At 34.6% G+C, this 20023-nt stretch overlaps 4 protein-coding genes and 1 long non-coding RNA gene across 5 annotated transcripts; 4 read left to right on the plus strand and 1 right to left on the minus strand.

Moving 5' to 3' along the window:
• On the plus strand, positions 1 to 1259 carry LOC112734331 (uncharacterized). Its single transcript, XM_025783590.3, has 2 exons — positions 1 to 197; positions 280 to 1259. Exons 1-2 carry the CDS (start codon positions 137 to 139, stop codon positions 1068 to 1070), a joined length of 852 nt encoding a protein of 283 aa, XP_025639375.1. The 5' UTR covers positions 1 to 136; the 3' UTR covers positions 1071 to 1259.
• A 210-nt stretch (positions 1260 to 1469) lies between these two features.
• Positions 1470 to 3207, plus strand: LOC112734332 (uncharacterized). Its single transcript, XM_025783591.3, has 6 exons — positions 1470 to 1727; positions 1940 to 2188; positions 2279 to 2403; positions 2478 to 2540; positions 2630 to 2754; positions 2869 to 3207. Exons 1-6 carry the CDS (start codon positions 1616 to 1618, stop codon positions 3008 to 3010), a joined length of 816 nt encoding a protein of 271 aa, XP_025639376.1. The 5' UTR covers positions 1470 to 1615; the 3' UTR covers positions 3011 to 3207.
• Positions 3208 to 3361: 154 nt separating this feature from the next.
• LOC112734333 (protein NOI4) lies at positions 3362 to 4233 on the plus strand. Its single transcript, XM_025783592.3, has 3 exons — positions 3362 to 3546; positions 3651 to 3857; positions 3932 to 4233. The coding sequence occupies exons 1-3, from the start codon at positions 3538 to 3540 to the stop codon at positions 3956 to 3958; spliced, it is 243 nt and encodes an 80-aa protein (XP_025639377.1). The 5' UTR covers positions 3362 to 3537; the 3' UTR covers positions 3959 to 4233.
• Positions 4234 to 10853: 6620 nt separating this feature from the next.
• Positions 10854 to 12084, minus strand: LOC112736089 (uncharacterized). The gene is made up of 2 exons (XR_003168719.2): positions 11787 to 12084; positions 10854 to 11055 (listed from the first exon to the last, which is right to left on the minus strand). It is a non-coding gene; the product is annotated as an uncharacterized lncRNA (long non-coding RNA).
• Positions 12085 to 17522: 5438 nt separating this feature from the next.
• LOC112735602 (serine acetyltransferase 3, mitochondrial-like) lies at positions 17523 to 18420 on the plus strand. The gene has a single exon (XM_029291285.2). The coding sequence runs from the start codon at positions 17631 to 17633 to the stop codon at positions 18330 to 18332; it is 702 nt and encodes a 233-aa protein (XP_029147118.1). The 5' UTR covers positions 17523 to 17630; the 3' UTR covers positions 18333 to 18420.
• Positions 18421 to 20023: the final 1603 nt, after the last annotated feature.

Below are 20023 nucleotides of genomic sequence, written 5' to 3' on the forward strand. Positions count from 1 at the left end.
CAGAATTTCACAGATACAGAAAGAGAAGAGAGAGTGCTGCAGAAGAAGCAATCTCTCTTCCTTACATTATTATTTCAAAATCCATAATCTAATAATTGATTTGGCCATGCCCCATTGATCTCTTCCTCACATTAACATGAACCGTTCTCGTGTAGATCATTACACTGGACAACCAGGAGATGAACGAGGTTTGGAAGGTAAATTCATTTCATGGCTAGCTAGCTTCAGGCCTTAATTACCCCATTTTAATTATTAATCACTCTTGTCATTTGATTATAGGCGTGGCTACGAATATTAAGCTATTGCTTAAGTTAATTGAAGATTACAATGGAAGTAAAGAGAGCGATCAACACAAGATTCAAAGGGTGAATGGAATTATGTCTATCTTAGATGAGACAAGGGGAAGGGTTCAAAGATTTCAAATGAACAATATGAAAACGAACAAAATAAATCGCGAATTGAGAAGGAGCAACTCGGATATCAAGTCAAGTAGCGTTGTGATTGCAAGAGAGAAAACCATCACAGACGAGAAAGAAAGGATGAGGAGAGAGCTCCAATCAAGCTTCGTGGTAAGGCAGAGCCTTCAAGCCCTGTGTTCGAGTCTCGGAAAAGAGAAGCAGATCATGGCCTGCGAGCTGGCGCGAAAGGCGCAGGAGCTGGCGGAGATGGAGGAGCTGGTGGCTGATCTCAAAGAACAAAACGAGATGCTGATGAAGAAGTTGAACTCGAATATCAAAATAGATGAAGGTGGTAACCGTAACAACGTAGTGTTGCATGAGATGAACAGAACACTGACTCATCAACTGCAAATATCACTTGATGGATATAGAAGTCTCAAGATAAAATACATGGAGACGCAAGAGGAGAATCGGGATATTCATGCTGATATGGAAGAGATGGAGGTGCAAGTTCAAGCTGGGATTCAGAGATTACAGGGCTTGAAGAAGATTGCAGAAATGATTGCAAAAAATGATAAAGAAAGAAAAGCTATCAAAGACCAAATTTTGGCTTTAGAGCAATTGCTAGCCTCTCTTCACATGAAAATTTCCAAATATACAAACAAAACATAGAACTTATTCTTTCTTTCCATTTATTAATTAGAAGTTAAGTAATGCAAACATTCCTATGTGATGTTGCAACTTTATTATTGGTTGCTTTAATTTACGGGGTGCACATTGCTACACTATGTTTTTTTTGTATAGTGAGCAACTGTCAACTGTTCTAACAGAACACAATAACAACTTCATACTTCTTTTTAATTTTTACGGCAAATCTCCTTATTATTTGTAAATTTAAGAGTATTGATCATATTGTAAATTTAATAAAAAAGTGTATTAATGCAAAGGCCGAAGAGTTTCGGTCCGGAAGTAGATTTTTCTTATTTTTGAGATGTTGGGTCATGGGAGGCCCAAAAGAAAAAGAACTACGTTATGCAAAAACGAAACCCCACTCCGTCACTGACCAAAAAAAAAAACCCCACTCCGTCCAAACCAAAAGGGGGAAAAAAATTAAAAATCAAGAAACAGCAACCATTAACTGACAGTCTGACACTGCAACAGGTTCGATTTTCTCGTTGAAAGTTGAAAGGATGATGTAGAAGCTGTGTAATACATCTATGGCTACAGTTTCGCTACCTCGCAATTGTGGCTGTTTGTTGAATAGCGTGGATTTTCTTCACACCCGCACCACATACTACCCTTCCACCTTCATCACTTGTCTTACTTCCAGTTAGTCTAACATCCTTAACCGCTTTTACTTCTTTTTTTTTTTTAATTTAAAATTTGGAACGGTTTTGCGTTAACCTAAATAGTACATGGAATGAATGCAGAAGAAATTCCACTCAATTTGTGTTGGTTAAGTGGATTTAACGAGGTTACTGCTCTTTGCAATGTCCAATTGGGGTTTTACTTTTAAAATTTCACTAGATTTGATTCCACAGGGAGAAGATATAGCAGATGCTCCTTTGCAAAGAATTCCAAAAAAAATGGAGGAGAGGCAGTTAGAGATGAGGCTGGAAATGAAGGAGGCGAGAAGAACTCCAAGTTTATAGCATCGAGGAGTGGTGTGCTTCAAGCTTGCACAATAACCTCTGCTCTGATTGCTGCATTGGGAGTGGCCATACGGCAGGTGTCTCATGTTGCATCAGCTGAAGGGTTGCCAATTTTGGATTGTTCCTCACAAGTATCATGTAACAATAATACATTACTGGAGTTTCAATAGATATAATCATGAATAGGATGTGTTCATTTATTTGTTTTCTGTTATGTTTTGCCTGCAGTTGGTTTTGAGATGTGGCATCTTGAGTTGATTACAGGACTTGTAGTGTTCATATCATCATCTCGCTATTTGCTGTTGAACACATGGACAGATTTTGCCGATTCAAGCCAGGCAGCTAATCTGCAGGTAACTGCCAAGCCATGCTTAATCAAAATGTCATTTCAGAATTAACATTTCATAATCTTGGAATTATTCTGCAGGTCCTTAGCTCTCTCCAACCCCTGGATTACATGTTTGTTGCATTCCTTCCCGGGATTAGTGAGGTTAAAATTAACTTACTCTTCTTGCCTTATTATTTCACACTTTTTGGTTTACTTGACTTGTTGCCACAATTCAACATCTTACATTTCAGGAACTACTTTTCCGAGGTGCCATTCTGCCGCTTTTCGGAATGAACTTGAACGGTGTTGGGGTGGCTGCCTTGATCTTTGGTGTTTTGCACCTAGGCAACGGTCGAAAGTCGTCCTTTGCCATCTGGTGCGATTCTCTTTCTTCTCTATCTGTACTGGTTAAAATTTGTATTGCTGAGATAGAATCATGAATTGGAATCACAAATTTAAGGACATGCTTGTTATGTTATTGGTGTTTCAGGGCAACCTTTGTTGGTCTTGCTTATGGATACGCTACAATTTTATCCTCTAGCCTGGTAGTTCCCATGGCCTCTCATGCACTCAACAACCTGATTGGAGGGCTATTATGGCGGTACACATCAAATGCATCGTCGCAGAAATGAAACTCGCGATTCATCATCTTCACTTGTAGCGGAAACTGTTTGTATCTAAATTGGTTGTGAATATTTGTTATTGTTATGATTATTATGTAGACTGTAAAGAAGTATGTGAAGGAACCAGTTTACCATAAATAGGCAAGTGTAATTTGTAACTGAAACAGCATCACTTAATCTTGAAATATTAGCATCCATATTTAGCATATGGCCACATATTCCCCTAAAAATACAACAAAAAAGGGTATAGAAACAGGAACTAAACCAAACCACCCGCGCTTTGGACGAGGAAGCCACGCGCAAAACTACATGGCCTAACCGAGAGCTTGCATTGCGCTTCGTTTCCTATTCCACAAACCTCTATATAAATTATTGCTTTCCAAATCAACCTTCTTATCCTTTCAAACCCATTATTAATCTCTTTTTCATTCCCATTCTTCTTCTTTGCTTTTGGTTTTCTTCCCCCCCCCCCCCTCTCCCTCTTTTCTTCTTTGTTGTCTATTCCTCTTCCCCAAATAGCAGGACTCTTCCATCTTATGGCTTCGGTAAGATCCTCCATTGTTCTTTTCTGTCATGAAAACATTTTATAGGCGAGAGGCATAATGATAATGTTTCTGATGCACAAGTGTATATAATAATTATGTGGCAGGATGAACAAGAAGGAAGGCCACTGCCTAAGTTCGGGGAATGGGACGTGAATGACCCTGCATCAGCTGAAGGATTCACTGTAATATTCAACAAGGCCAGAGATGAGAAGAAAAGCAACAAGAAACAGGTTACTTCGGGAGGATCCGGGCATGGCGGATCGAATCGAAGTAGATCCGATTCCCGCAATAAGGATAGAGATAAACCTAAGGTACACATACATACATATCCATCATCATCACTTTGTTATTCTTCTTTTATTGAAATATATATCTTTGGGTGCAGCGGAGGTGGTTTTGCTTTAAACCTTAGAAATGGATGGTGATGATGATGATGATCGTGAAATTTTCCTGAGGATCACAGAAACAGAATAGAGAACACGTAAATAATAACAATAATAATAATAAAATAAAAAAGTAGTTGCTGCTAGCCTGTGCTTGAATCATCCATGCAGCTATTGGTATTCCTTTTTCCCTTTTGCCACCCATACACATTTATATAGCTACTTAATTATACAGTTATACGGACCAGCAGCCAAATGTAAATAAACAATAGGTGAATATATATATATATATAATTAATGACAATGACGGTCATTTTGCAGTTATAGAAATTGCATATCATATGTTTAATTTTCTTCGTTATCTTCGTCCGTTAGCTAAGGTCCATAAGGCATCTTTATGTGAAGGCATTGAGTTCATATTTAAAATTTACCATAACGATCTATAGAGCTATATAATGTGGTAGCTTCAGAATGAAAGTTAAAAATATAAATAGGAGGGTAGAATAAGCAAAAAGTAAATTTCTAATCTTCATCTCTACTTGACAACAATATCCGTGAGTAGTGACCATATTTCTAAAGGCAATTGAGCCACATATATATTTTCATTGCCAGTAGCATAGAAATCAATTCCTTCACCAAGTAGTGCTATCTACTCTCTCTATCCGCATCTCCACATATTAAAATTTTGATGCGAATTAAATGTATCAATGTATCGTCTCACCCAATCTACTCATAGGCATTAGTAGGAACTTTTAACCCTCATCAATTGTCACCAATTTATTTAGGGTCAGTTAAATAGGTCATAAGTAATTTCTTTTTTAATTTATGAAAAGTTATAGCATTAATATTTGATATAATTTTTAAAATTAAATTATAATTTTTTAAAAATTTATTTAAGTGTTTATATAAAAGTTAAAAAAATCAAATACAAAATAATTTATTTATAAATTATTTTTAATATAAATATTTATTATTTACATTTTTTCTTCGGAAGAAACTTAATTAAAATGTTTACTGTTACTGATTGCACCACAAAAATAGATTAATATAATATGAAAAAATGTTAGGATTCAACATTTTTCTCATATATTTATTTTGTATTCAAGTTAATACCAACTAATTTTTTTCTATTAAAAATATTATTTTCCTAACATTTATCTCATAGAAATTAAATAATGTTAAATAGTAGTAAGTACACAAATTTTAGACATTTGTTAATATTTTTCTTTTTATAAATACTCCAAGAACATGTAAAAATTTCTGATGGTAATGCTGGCAAATATGTCATGACACAATAATCAGATATTTTTATAATAATATCATCAAAATTTTCATGATCATAAATTATATATTTCTATATTTTTTCTTTTTTTTCTATCGAAAGTAGGGAGACTCAAATCCACAACCTCTTAAGTGAATACGAAGAGACTATGTCATTTGAGTTATAACTCGTTGGCAACTATATATTTCTATATGAGGGATAATTTTTAGTGTTCATACAATATGATGAAACTACAATAAATAAGGGTTTTCCAATGGTCAAAAACCATTGCTACAGATCGAAAAACTGTTCCTAAAATCTTAGGCAACGCTTTGGTAACGATTTTTGACCTGTGGTATATGCGGCCGTTGCCAATGCTCAAAGGCAACGGTATTTTACCTAAAACAACAGTAACAAAAAAATCGTTGCCAAAGTTACTGGTACAGACAACGGTTTTGATAACAATTTTTAAAGAACGGTTTAGAACCGTTGCTGAATAGGCAACGGTTTAAAACCGTTCTCTTTCATGACGTAACGGTTTAAAACTATAACTGGATAGGCAACGGTTTTAAACTGTTGTAGTTTTATTATTTATAAAGCCAACGGTTTTAAAGCGTTATCATTAGTGTTGTTTTTTGGCAACGGTTTTAATACCATTGCCATTTTATAGTTGTCTTTGACAACGATTTTAACACAATTATCTTTTGTAACTTTTGACAACGATTTTTTATAATATATAATTCTTTATTTACAATAGGTTTCTCATGAATGAAATTAGTTCCAACTTTTTTTTTAATTTAGCGTCAATAAATAACCTAAACTATTTGAATCAAATTACTAAAGAAAACTAATTGAACATTTACCATTAAATTTAACTTATAAAAATTATTGTAAGATTCACAATCACATTATATCATCATTGTAAAATAATATAATACTAGTCTACATAACTACTTTTACTTATATCATCATCATTTTTCAAAATATCATAACTATAGCCTAAGGGTGGCAATTTCTTCATTTTTTTTCAACAAAGTTGATGTGGTAACTCGGTTTGAGTGGACTCTCTTGGCTTCAATGGCAACTGCTCCACATAAAGAACTAAAAAGAATCTTAAATATGATCTTTATCTGTATAAATATTTTTAGCAGATTAGAAAACTTAAATACTAAGCATTAAAAAGACAAACGCAAAGTTATGTACCAACCTTGTCTGGATCATATAAATTATGGAGTTGAAGCATCAATTGGGAACAGGAACTTGTAATAATTTTCAAGCAACTTGTTCAAAAAAAGTTTTACCTGTGTACTCTTTCTATGCAATATCCAAGCAACCGCACGAAATTTTTATGTCAAACATGGCCTATAGCTTCCACTTCAACCCTAAATTCTTTCTTTGCTTGTCCCTTGTGAACTCAATAACCAATTCAATTAGTTAAGTCGATGGAATTTACCTTGGTTACTAGTCAAGCCCCTTATCCACTTGAATACCATTTTAATTACTTCAAGTCTTCAAGATTAATTTTCATAGTTGGAGCAGGAATTGTACTACAAGAAAAAGAACAAATAAATACATAGCTACTCTTTGCATGCATATATACTAACTGGCAAATTTAAAGACAGTATATACTTCATGCTATAAAAGTTTTTATTTGAACCCAATGAACAAAGGCTAAGTTAGAAAAAACTCAAGTATATTAGTATCTTCCTTAATTACGAATTAAGAAAAAGAAAGAATGAAAATGATGGGAGCAAAGACCATGTTCTTTGCTTGAGAAGCTAGGGTGCCTTGGTTGAAAGAACCTACCTATATGGAAAAAAATCAGCGAAATTGTCACCATTAAACAAACCTTAAATATTCATTTTAATTAAATATTTATACTTTTATAAAAATTTGGACATACTCTCCTCTAAAAATAGGACTTAGCCACCCTTATGGGTTTCCTCTTTCTCAACATTTCACCAGCCTTTTATCAGCAATTGTCACAACAATATATTCTCAAAAATATTTGATAATAATAATATAAAAATTTAGTCTTAAATCCCGGATGCAAGGTTATTACCAGAAAAACAACTTCAGTAGTCTAATTTCAATTCTGTTTTCAAAATATCAAATGAATTTAGAATTACACAAACTTTATGTCCAGGTGACCGTTTCGGATTAAGCTTTCTAATAAACTAAAACCCATAATTTTCTGATCACTCTAACCTCGGGAATAGAAGGAAAACCGTGACTGCTCTGCAGTATTTAAAAACCAGAAAACAGCAGCAGCGTGCAATATTCAAAATTTCATATAAAATCCAAATTAAATCCAATGGCCTTCAAAATTAATGTGGTTCAACTTAACTTATTCAGATTTCTTTTCCAATTGTTTCATGTTAATACCATTTTTATGAAAAAGTTACATAGTTTAGAAGTTAGGTAGAAAAGAGTCAAAACCTGTTTTAGAAATCAGCAAGTTTGGTATCTTTCAAATTACATAACTTTTACTACAAAACATCAATTAAGCTAAATTTTGGTTTGGAGACTCCTAACTTATCTAGCAACAAGTGTGTCTTGGTTGTAATCCAATTGCTATTCAATTCTAAGAGTTACAAGCATTGGAAGTTAATGCATAACTTGCTGAAAACTGATTCTTTCCAGCTTTGACCACCAATTTTAAAAAACTCACAACCCCCAATCCTTAACTCCTAAAATTCTGAAATTTTAGAGAAATAAACCAAGTTAATCAAATGTTTAAACAAAATTAGTTTTGCTCCAGAACTCAACTCGTAGGAGTTGCAGCAAGACAAACAAGTTGCTGCCCTGTTTGAACTTTTCTGCAGCAGGACAGATTCAATGACCTGAGTTTAAAAATTCGTCATAAATTGTATATTTAAGGAAAAAGCCTCAAATTTTTCAGTCCAACTCCATCTATTCCCAAGTATAACCCAGACTTAGTCTCACGCAATTTTGATCATCATAGAATTAGTTATAACTTTTCAAAGTTTCTAACTTCGTTTAAAAGTAATGCAAAAAATAAGGTTTTCAACAAAAAGTTTAATATTTCAAGATTCAACCTTCAATACTTCTCAAAATCAATTTCAAAACATTCACCCACCAAGTTCACCACCATTATAATATATCTAATAACTAACTCAACAACAATCAACCAATATAATCCATCAAGATTCAGCATTCTCAGCAATCACTCATCAACAATTCATAATTCACACATAACCAACCAATTAGACAAATAAAATCAACAAGCACAATCACATTCGCAGTCACAACTCAACATCCATATAATCAATCAATTACTCACAATAATTAAACCTATTTGCAGCTATTCAATAAACTTTGTAGGTATTCTTAAATTAAAATCGTTTAAATTAAACCCCCTACCTTGATATCGTATTAATAACACTACGAGGACAGTGCCGGTAACATTAACCAGAATAACAGCGACATCAGTAGTTCCGGCCAAGGATGGCGATACCGAACAGATATAATAATGATTTGCAGCTAGGAAAAATCAAGAAAATGAAACAGATTATCATCAAGGCAGCAGCAAACAAAATAGCGACACAGAACATAATTCAATCCTACCAGGGGAAGGCAGAATAGAACAACAATGGCAGCCTAGACAGTAAGGATTTTTGGCGATTCCAACGGCAATACCCACAGTGGCAGAGGCTTTGGCATCTCCGACAGCAAGAGAACAACTGGGTTTATCTCCCCAACGGCGGCGGCAGTAACTAACTCCAGTGGCAGCGACGCTGGGCATAAACGACAGAGGAGCGACGCTCACTCTCTTCGAGCCTCGTTCATGTCTCCCTCTGGGCTTCTTTCACTACGATGGCGGCACCTTCAATCGACGACGGCAGCTCCGACCACTCCAGCGGCGATAGCGACGGTCCCTCTCATCTCTGTCGCGAGCTTCCGTCAGTCACGCTTGTCTCTCTCTCTCACTCTACTGCGAATCTCTCTCTTCCCTTCGTGCTCAATGGCGACGGCGACGGCGGCGAGGCCCCCAACCGGCGCCGTTCCTTTCTCCTCCCTCGCTTCTCCTTCCATTTTTCCCTTTTCCATTATATTTTCTTTCTTTTTACTCTGAGCGTGCGTGTGTGTGTTTTAGAAAGGAATGAAATTGGAAATTAGGCTAAATTATGGTTTTATTGGGTAAAAAGATAAAATATATGACTAATATAATAATTTTATAAAATATTCATGATAGAATAATAATTTAAAATTTAAATATAATATTATAAAAATTAATTTTGGAACACATAATTTTATTTATCAATTTATTAATGAGTTTAAATAATTATTTTTAATTTAAATTATAAAATAAATATATTAATCACATTCTATATAATACAATTTAAATTTAAAATATTAATTATCTAAATTAAATCATGACTTTTCATTATTTTTCTATCATTGAGACTTTAATTTTAATTTATATAAAATAATTTATTATAAAAAAAATTGTACATAAATATTAATTGTCTTAAACATAAAGTATTTATAAAAATTAATTTAATCATTTCTAACAAATTAATTTCTAAGAGCTAAATTTAATAAAATAAATCGTAATTCAATCAAAATACAAATTTCTTAAATTAAATTATATAATACTTCTATTACTGAATTTTAATTTCAAATAATCAATTATAAAAATTTACACAAGAATATTAATTAACTTAACTCCTAATATTCATAAAACTAATTTAATTACTCTTAATAGATTAATTTATAAAATAGAAAGTTTAAATTAATAATAAATTATAACTTATTCATAATAAAAGTCACTTAAATTAAAATATAAAACTATTTTCTTATTTTTCAATTATTAAAGGAGGGAAAATACCAGAGCTCTGTGTTTTATTCTATAGGAAATTTCTCACAAATTTGTTCAAGAATAAAAAATATGTTAAATTTTAAAGCGAGAATAAAATAAAAAATAATATTTATTATAAATTTATTTTAAATTTTTTTTATAAATAATATTTGTTATTTATTTATAATAATAATTTTTGAGTCTTTTAAAATTTAATATTTATAGAGAACTATTTTATATGTATCTTTTAATTTATATAATTATTTAAATATTAGAAAATTGTTGCTTGATAAAAAATTATTGTAATGGTTATAAAACTCTTCTTTAAAATAATCAAAGAGAACTGTTTTATTTTATTGCTATAACTTAATGAAAAATTAAACTTTAACAGCAACACTATAAAAATTGTTGTCTAAAATTATTTAAGAGAACGATTTTAAAGTGTAGCAACTTTGGTAACGGTTTTTGAGCGTATCTTTTAAATAATTATTTAAACAACATTAAAAAACTGTTGCTTAAAAACAAATAATAAAAACTGAACTTCAACAATAACACTGTAAAAAACCGTTATCTAATATCTAAGAAAACGGTTTTAAAGCGTTACAAATTTTGGCGTTCTTGCGTTCTTGCGTGGACAATAAATAATTCAATGCATCTCTATTAATCAAGGTTCAGAAAACCGGACCGGTCATCAAACCGCTCTAGTCACTGGTTCACTGGTTTACTGGTCTAACCGGTTCAACCGATGGTTCAACCGAAAAAACCGTTTTAGAGTAGAATAATAAATAAATTATAAATACACATCCTAAAATATAATTATAGTCTGATACAAATCTTAAAATATCTTCGAAATTAAAAACACTACATAAAATATTATCAACCAAATACATATGATCTTATCAAAATCCAAACTCAAAAGTTAAATAGTAATAAAAGCATATGTAAATATTAAATCCCAACATCATGGTTTATCAATTATCAAAATCCGCAAGAACTTGTTGCAAATCTGCTTCGGTGGGATGATCTTCACCTTCATTCCCACCCTGATCAGCAGAAGAAAGAGATGCAAAACATGTATGAAATTAATAAAACATGTATGAAATTAAACAACACAACACAATACAGAAAATGCAGTTCAGTTCAGTTCAGTTCACAGAAAATGAAATCAGAAATTGACAACACAACACAATGCAGTTCAGTTCAGTCCACAACACAACACAATGCAGTTCAGTTCAGTCCATAACACAACACAATGCAATTCAGTTCAGTTCAGTTCATAACTGAAATTAATAAAACATGTATGAAATTTAAACAACACAACACAATGCAGTTCAGTTCAGTTCAGTTCACAGAAAATGCACAGTTGACAAAGAGCAAGTTCACAGGAATTGAAATCAGAAATTGAAATCAGAAAATTGAAAGAGCAAGTCCACCGAACACAACTTGAGCTGCACAGTTCAGTTCACAAAATAGAGCAGAAAATAGAGCAGAGGACCAAACACAAATTGACCAACAAATAGAAATTGTGCAACAAAGAGGAATTAAGCTACAAGACAGAGCAGAAAATGCACAGTTCAGTTCACAAAATAGTGCAGAAAATGGCAAAATGCAGTTCAGTTCAGTTCAGTTCACAGAAAATGCACAGTTGACAAAGAGCAAGTTCACAGGAATTGAAATCAGAAATTGAAATCAGAAAATTAAGCCGAGGTCTAAGTTCAGTTCACATTGAGGACAGAGAGAAAGAGAACATGAGCAGAGGTCTAAGTTCACTCACCTGGGGTCGATGGAGGGCTACCGGTGTTGACCGTTGAGGACCGCCGATGAGAGGCTACTGCGTGCTGGTGTTGAGACTTGAGAAGATGAGGACGATCGAAATTGAGGGCACCAGGCGACGAGAAGATGAAGATGAGCAGGAACCAGGAGACGCCGGAGATTGGAGGGTTGCTGGAGCTGAGGATGGCGACACCACGGCGGCGAGGGATGGCGACAGGGCTTCAGGCAGCGCCGCTAGGGTTCTTCTTCTCCATTGGAGATGATGATTGATGAATGAATGGGGTCGGGGCTCGGGGGAAGAAAGGGGGGGTGCTTCACGGGCGGGTCGGGTCGGGTTTGTTTTTTTTATTTTTTTAAAAACGCAAAACGGCGTCGTTTAGTGAAAGATGCATAACCGGCCGGTCACCGGTTCGGTCCAACCGGCCGGTTTTTGACCGGTTCGCCGGTTCTTGAACGATTCTTCCCTCTGCGGTTTTCAGATAAGGACCGGACCGCTTGCAGTGCCGGTTCGCGGTTAAACCGGTTGAACCGGCCGGTCCGATCCGGTTTTCAGAACATTGCTATTAATGCCTCATTCTACTATTAAGTTATGAGTTTAATTAACATATATTTTTAGTGCTTAGTGCACATGATAAATTTATTATTAATAAAAAATTTTAAATATATTTATTTAATAATTACAAAATAAATTAAATATATTAAAAATTTAAATTTTTTATATTTTTAATAAAAATATTTTATTTTTACAATCTTAATATGTATTCTTAAGGCACAATAACTAAGTTTTTAACTTATTTGTTATTAGTCTTAATATTTTAAATTGTTTTAATTTGATTTTTTATTAACCGAGTCTAAATTTCAAAGGAAAAATACTAAAAGGCAATAAATTTTGACAGCTTTCAGTGTCGCACTCCAGCAAATCCTTCATCCATAATGCATTAAATGAGATGAATATAATTGATGAAGAGAGTGAATTTATAGGGTGTGTTTGTTTACAGAGACAGGACATTGAGACAGGGACACAGAGATATAAAATCGTGTTTAGCAGAGGAGATATGGACAGAGATAATGTGTCTAGAGACATTGAATTAGTGTATTTTGTGTCCATCCTGACAGGAAAGACACAGAGACACTAACAAGAGATACAACTTATTTTTTATTTTTCTTTCATTATTCTTGTTAATTTTTCATCATTATATTTTTTATTATTATATTTTTCATTTCAATTTTTTTTTATGAAAAAAATGAGAATAAATTGGATTTTCATAATTTGTTCTAGTTTATCACCAAACAGGATACAAGAACACAAAATTTTGTGTCTCTGTCCATCAGTGTCTTGTCCTGTCCTATTCTCAGTGTCTTATTCTGTCTTGTTCTCGAAAACAAACGCAACCATACAGAATTGGAGTGGTAAACAAATTAGTCTGTTTGTTTCGTCTTATTCAGTTAAAAATCTATTATTTGGCGGATTTACTCGTCTTACTCTATTTAATGAAGCGATTTTGAATTTTTCTCCTGTTCTGTTTAATGGCAGGTTGACGAGCTAAGTTCGCAAATTTTTTTTTATTAATAAACCATTAAATATTAAATAATATATAATTTTACAATCACTTTAATAAATTTATAACTTTTAAAAAATATAAAAAAATTATAATTTTTAAATTCACAGACATTAAAGTCTTTATAATTCTAAAGATTAAAGTACTATTTTGGTCCCCAACATTTGAGATGAATCCTATTTTAGTCCATAATATTTTAATCGTCCTAACTTTATCCTAAAACAGTAAAACTTTTAAATTGGCATCAATATTATCCCACTGTCAAATTCTTTACTAACACTTAACAAAATTGATGTACTATTAATAATGCTTTTGTTAAAACTACAGTTTGCTTAACCCCCTCTCCCATCATCACCCTCTCAACAAGTTCAAACTCTATTTTTCTACTCCCTTTTTCTTCTCTCTTAAACCCTTCTTGGAGAATTAATAGTGTGAAAATGAGAAGAACAATTAGGGTGACCATAGATACTTATGGTCACGCTAAAACTGTGACCATAGATTAGACTATGATCACGGTATAAAATAGGGGTGACCATAGAGTAACCTATAGTCACAGTAAAAAAATGTGGCCTAGAGTGCCAAAATTTGATCGCTGCATCTATGACCATAGATAAAAAAAAATTCTGACCATAGGTCTATGGCCACGCTAGAATAGGCCACAGTGAAAAAATTGTGACTATAAGTCAAAAACCGTGACCATAGACCTATGGTCACTCTTTTCACTAGCTATGGTTATAGTTTTTCACTGTGACTATAGACCTTTTCTTTGTAGTGCTTAATGAAAATTTCTACTAAGCTAACAACTATTCCAACTAATGAAAGATGATTAAATAACATAATCATTCACACAAAAAGCCACTATCAGAATAGTAAAAAAAGATTTTTAAAATAGTAAAATAAAAGATGTTCAAACTATAACTATTATAAAATAATTGTTCATTAAAAAACCCACAAGGTGGACCATTCAAAATAAAGACTAAAGAGGAGGAATCTCCTCGTTCGAAGTCATGTTGAAAATGTCTTCAGGTTGCACGGAAGAAGTCAGAAAAGTCTCAGGCTGAGAAGAGATGGGTTCATCTTCCATCCGGGTTGGAATGCTCTAAGAGGCTCCCTCAACTCGGACTTCTGAGGTCTTCGAGTCAGGCATCGGAGTGTCTTCATCGTCTTTAGGGATAGGGACAATCTTTCCATCAACCACAATATTATCAGGGCTAATAAGGGAGATGTCCGCCTCGAGAGCAACAACTCGAAACTGAGCCTTTAGAATCACCATCTTATCTACCAAGTCAAGCTTCTCTCCGAAGACTCTAGTATAAATCTCCTCAGACTTCTTTTTTAGGCCCTCCACCATGGCTAAGGTGGCAGCCTTTGCCTGTTTTACTCTCTCCCGAGATTTTTCAAAGTTGGACAAAAGTGACTCTTTCTCGTCCTTCAACTCCTTTTTTGACTCCCTTAAGAATGCCACTTCAGCTTAAAGGTCAGACAAAGCACACTGGATGGCGCCAAGATGAGTCTTTTTTAACTCCTTCAACAATGAAGTACACACCCCGGTATCATGAATTCAACCTCAGACAAATACTTGAAGGTGGTTCTTCACAGAAACATTATCCCTACTAATAGAACTATGGAAAAGGATGTGTTTTTTGGCCCAAGCCATTACATCAAAGCCTTGCTCATAAACACCCCCTAATTTGGTGGTCTTTCGTTTCTCAGACTTTGGCTTGGGATTGGAGGGTGGAGAAAGAGTTGTTTGTTTTACCGAGCTAGAGGGAGGAGGAGTTCGTTGAGAAGTCGGATCAGCTATTATTTTTACCGAAGCAGACGGTCCCGAGTCCGACTTAGATGGGGAGGAGAGATCAACAGATTTACTAGCCACCTTTAGTTGTGTGCTCCGTGCAACATTCTTTCTGGCAGTCAAAGTATTTTCATAGCAATTGATTTAAGAGACATTTTTTTTGCACGACATCAAAGCCGAATTACATTAAGGTAATTTCACAAATACATATTTACAAGAAAAAAAACTACCTAGCTCGGATTGAATTTGAATAGAATTTTCCAAAAATTTGTTGGTGTCCAAATGAGGAGCTCAGCCCCAGTGCTCCTGAAAAAGAGCAATTACACTCTTCTCAACCTCATCTAAGTCGTCCAACCCATACCTAACAATTACAGGGACCTCCTCCAAGTATAAAGGAAAAAAGGGCTTGTGCTTCTCATCAAGGAAGAAATGTTGCACATCTTCAACAAAGTGGAGTTTAAAAAAGTAATTTTTGAAGTAATGAAAGAAATCATCAAATATGACAAAGACCTTCCTTCACTGAACAGTTCGAAAAGAGATCCAGCATTGTTTCTTAGAGCTAAAAGGCTTCGTAAGAACAAAAAGATAAAAGAAAATTTTAATAGAAGGAAGGACATCAAGTGCATGGCACAAAAGTTGATAAATTTTCAAGAAACCCAAAGAGTTGGGATGAAGTTAGGAAGTGGCGTCATTACAGAGCTTAAGGACCTCGGACTCAAAATCAGAAAAAAAAAATGCTAACTCCCAGCTTCGTGAAAAAAAAAGTCATATACGTAAATAAAGTGATATTTTAACCTATTTAATTGGGAAAAATAAACTCTCTCTTCAGGGTCAGCCACTACAATTTCATAGTTTCTCTCATCCTCCCGACTTAAGCATAGCCGATGATGTCTACAGAAAGTCAAAAAGTCTCGGCATACTCTTTATCAATAACATGGACAGAAGTAGGTATGGATATATCTACCCAAGTCAGGTCGGACGGAACTTTAGAATACATGTTGTGTATTACAAAACGAGACATAGAGGCTATACCTACAACATAACAAACACAGGAAAATCGTAACAAGTCAAGTATATTAAAGCAACTGCAACAATTATAAGAAGTTGAGTCATCATCAACAAACACTTATAGAATCTCATACATATAACAACTACATTTACATTACCAAAAACAAAAATGGCGCCATCTTCAGTAGCTAAGGTGACACCATTTGGGGACAATACTGCATAAAAATCTCACACTCAAGACTCACGATAACCATTAAAAGTTCAGATTCAATAAAGAAAAGAAACAAAGTTTTTTCAAAACTTCTTCAAAAAATAAAGCAACAACACCACTCATAGTACAAGAAAATAGAGACATAAATTCAAAAAAGATAAGAAACGCTAACCTTGAAGGAACGCAAATCAGAACTGAGCGTTTAAACAGCAAAGACCAAGGTTCTGAAAACCGGACCGGATCGGCCGGTTCAACCAGTTTAACCGCGAACCGGCGATGCAAACGGTCCAGTCCTCCTTTAAAAACCGCAGTAGGAAGAACCATTGGAAAACCGGTGAACCGGCCAGTACCGGTGACCGGTCGGTTCAGCTAAACGACGCCGTTTTTATTGTTTTAAAAAATATATTTTAAAAATGCAACCCGACCCGACCCGTTCGTGGAGCACCCCACCCCCTTCTTCCCCCGACCCCCATTCATTCATGATTTATCTCACTATCTCAGTCTCACAGTGAGTGAACCCTAGCCACCCTCTGAAGTCTGAACCCTAGCCGCCCAGTCGCCCTCCATCGTTGCTGCGGTCTCAGGTTGTCAGCGCCACCGCCGTCGCCTGGTCCTCAGCCCAATAGCCCTCTATCGTCGCCTGGTTCCCTGCCCAGTAGCCCTCCATCTCCATCGTCTTCATCTTCTCAACACCAGTAGCCATCTCATCGTCTTCATCGTCGCGTGGTCCTCAACACCAGTAGCCTTCCATCGACCCCAGGTGAGTGACTCGTCCTCTGCTCATCTTCTTTGTTCTTCGCCTCTGCTCATCTTCTTTAGTATAAGAAACATGAAGTTGATACTCTGTGAACTTCCTCTGTGAACTTAGATTTCTGTTCTTTTTTCTGTGAACTTCCTCTGTGAACTTCGATTTCTATTCAATTTCTGTGAACTTCTTCTGTGAACTTCCTTTGCTCATCTTCTTCGTTCTTCGTTCCTCTGCTTTAGGTTAAGAACATGGTTAATTTTTATGCTGTTAATTTTTATTGTTAATTTTCATTGTGTTGTGGTTGTTTTTAATTTCATTGTGTTGTAGGTGTTATTAATTTCAGTTATGAAAAATAGTATTAATCAAGAAGCAACTAATGGTGTCAAAAATAATTCAAGGGGTCAAAAATCTTCAGAAACAATTTCACTGATGGTGTTTGCAAGTACCAGGTGAAAACTCTTCAGACTACCCCTACTTTTGTTGAGGAAGTTCAAGAAAATAAAGCTGTGGATCTATGACCGAAGATGAAGGAAGAAGCTGAACTTGATGTAAATGAGGAACCTATTCTGAATAGTTACTACCAATCCTCAATTCTGTCTCATGATTCATTGAAATCTGCTTTGGCCAATTACCTTGCTAATAGATTAAGCAGTGCAAGCCTTCTAAGTAACACACTCTTTGATCTTTTTTTTGGGATCTTGAAATCTAACCAAGAAATCATGGATTCTGTGAAGGATGATCTCAAAGCAGTTAAGGAAAGAGACCCTGCTTGCATAAGTCATGTGCATTGCTTCTTGAACTTCAAAGGCTTCTTAGCATGCCAATCTCATAGAGTTGCTCATAAGCTATGGCTTCAAGGAAGACAAGTCTTGGCAGTTATGATCCAGAACCGAGTTTCTGAGGTTTTTGCGGTTCGTATTCATCCCGGTGCTAAGATTGGAAGCGGAATTCTGCTTGATCATGTAACTGGATTAGTGGTTGGTGAAATTGCAGTGATTGGTAACAATGTGTCAATTTTGCATAGTGTGACTTTGGGTGGAATTGGTAAAGCTTCTGGTGATAGGCATCCAAAGATTGGTGATGGGGTTTTGATTGGTGCAGGGACTTGTATTTTGAGGAACATTAAAGTTGGTGAATGTGCTAAGATTGGTGTTGGTTCTGTGGTGATTAAGGATGTTCCTCCTAGGACTACTGTTATTAGTGATTTTGTTATGCTGTTGTTTTGAATTAATTTAGGGGTGATTATTTGTTATGCTACTGTTTTGAATTAATTTAGGAGTGATTAATGATTATTTCTAGTTGTATTGTTGCTGTTTGCACCATTACTCTTTTCACTATTTAACTTTGTATTTTGATAAGATCATAGTTGACATTTCATATGTTTTAAATTTGGAAGATATTTAAGATTTATATTAGACTATAATTATATTTTATGATGTTTATATATAATTTATTTATTATTTTATTCTGAAACGATTTTCCGTTTGAACCATCGGTTGAACCGGCTGGACCAATGAACCAATGAACTAATAGCTAGAACGGTTTGATGATCGGTCCGATTTTCTGAACCTTGGCAAAGACATGAACGTTCCACCCCATGAGCGTAGACAAAATCCTTTCTCTTTAAGATGAAGAAATTTTTTAAAGAAAGAAAATGGACAAACATTTCATAAGAGGAAGCTAAAAAGGAGAAAGAGAAAGAATTTAGGTATATAAGACACAAGAGATAAAAGGGTAAATCCACATGACCTCATGAATGATAGGTGCGGTTCCCAAAGTAACCGCAAAAGTAACGTGCGTCGTATTATAAAGGGACGCAGTATTTCAAAATTTTTCGAAAACACGTTGAGTATTCGACTTACTAAAGACGGTATATCCGATGTGAGAAGCTAAATCTACAAATGCTCGAATTCGATCTTATAAAAGTCTGAAATTAAACAAAAGCACTGTTCATAACTTGGTCCAAATTAAAGTCAAGCCCAAAAGAAATAAAATCCCACCCAATGAAGGTGGCCTTATCTACTCCTACCTAATCTTATAGAGGTCAGGCGCGACGACGGCAGTTCAACTTTACTTATTTGAATAAGTAACTAACTTTTAAGATATCTTTTACCCATATAGAAGGGAGATCTAAACAACTTTTCTAAAAAAGAGAAACGGTCATCCACCATTTAAAGTAAAACTACTTTAAAAGGTAATTATATTTTTTACTATAAATACACTGTCATATTCAAGTATATTCAGAGTTCAATATAAATAAGACGATGTTAAAAGAAAGAATCTAAACCTCACCTCTAAATCCAAATACAACCTAATTTTAGGTAACCCTTGAAACATTATTGTTGTTTATTAAGTTACATTTCTACATGTTTTTACTAGGTTTGAGCCTTTGCCTTGAGGAGAGATCGATCATCGTGTGAAAGTGAAATGAAGCTACACTATATATATGTTATTGTGCCCAACTTAGTAGAACAATGCACGTCATCATCCTATATATCTATAACCTACGATTCATTAATATAGCTTTCGGTTCGATGCCAGAAAAGTTTCCTATGGAAGTAAGATGTTAGGTCAAGCATTCAAAGCGCACTGAATATTGTGTCGATCAACAGTACTAAAATTTAAGTGATGATACTATATCGAACATAGAGATTTTGTCATTATATATATTGTTTATTAAATGTTGTATAAATAATAATGCGAATCCTTCGTGATTGTTGGTTCTGATTTGGTGTTTAGGGTTTAGTTCCATCCTCTACCTATTTTTATATTTTGTTTTTTCCCCCAAGGACCTAGCTCTGGTCCCCAAGTAGCTCAAAAGTAGTGTCTAGTGTCATGTGATGGATCTGCGTAGCTTAAGAGATGCATGACACCAAGCAATCATGGATATATGTCGTCGTGGTGGAAAGCGGTGCCA

Source organism: Arachis hypogaea, chromosome 3 (genome assembly GCF_003086295.3).
Source record: "Arachis hypogaea cultivar Tifrunner chromosome 3, arahy.Tifrunner.gnm2.J5K5, whole genome shotgun sequence".
NCBI classification, from domain to species: Eukaryota; Viridiplantae; Streptophyta; class Magnoliopsida; order Fabales; family Fabaceae; genus Arachis; species Arachis hypogaea.

What these genes read in the sequence shown, in the direction of transcription:
- LOC112734331 (XM_025783590.3), top strand. Translation starts at nt 137, where the DNA reads ATGAACCGTTCTCGTGTAGATCATTACACTGGACAACCAGGAGATGAA. An exon ending in AGATGAACGAGGTTTGGAAG is followed by an intron (nt 198 to 279) that starts GTAAATTCATTT and finishes ATTTGATTATAG; the next exon opens with GCGTGGCTACGAATATTAAG.
- LOC112734332 (XM_025783591.3), top strand. Translation starts at nt 1,616, where the DNA reads ATGGCTACAGTTTCGCTACCTCGCAATTGTGGCTGTTTGTTGAATAGC. An exon ending in CATCACTTGTCTTACTTCCA is followed by an intron (nt 1,728 to 1,939) that starts GTTAGTCTAACA and finishes TTGATTCCACAG; the next exon opens with GGAGAAGATATAGCAGATGC. An exon ending in GCCAGGCAGCTAATCTGCAG is followed by an intron (nt 2,404 to 2,477) that starts GTAACTGCCAAG and finishes ATTATTCTGCAG; the next exon opens with GTCCTTAGCTCTCTCCAACC.
- LOC112734333 (XM_025783592.3), top strand. An exon ending in AGGATAGAGATAAACCTAAG is followed by an intron (nt 3,858 to 3,931) that starts GTACACATACAT and finishes CTTTGGGTGCAG; the next exon opens with CGGAGGTGGTTTTGCTTTAA.
- LOC112735602 (XM_029291285.2), top strand. Translation starts at nt 17,631, where the DNA reads ATGAAGGAAGAAGCTGAACTTGATGTAAATGAGGAACCTATTCTGAAT.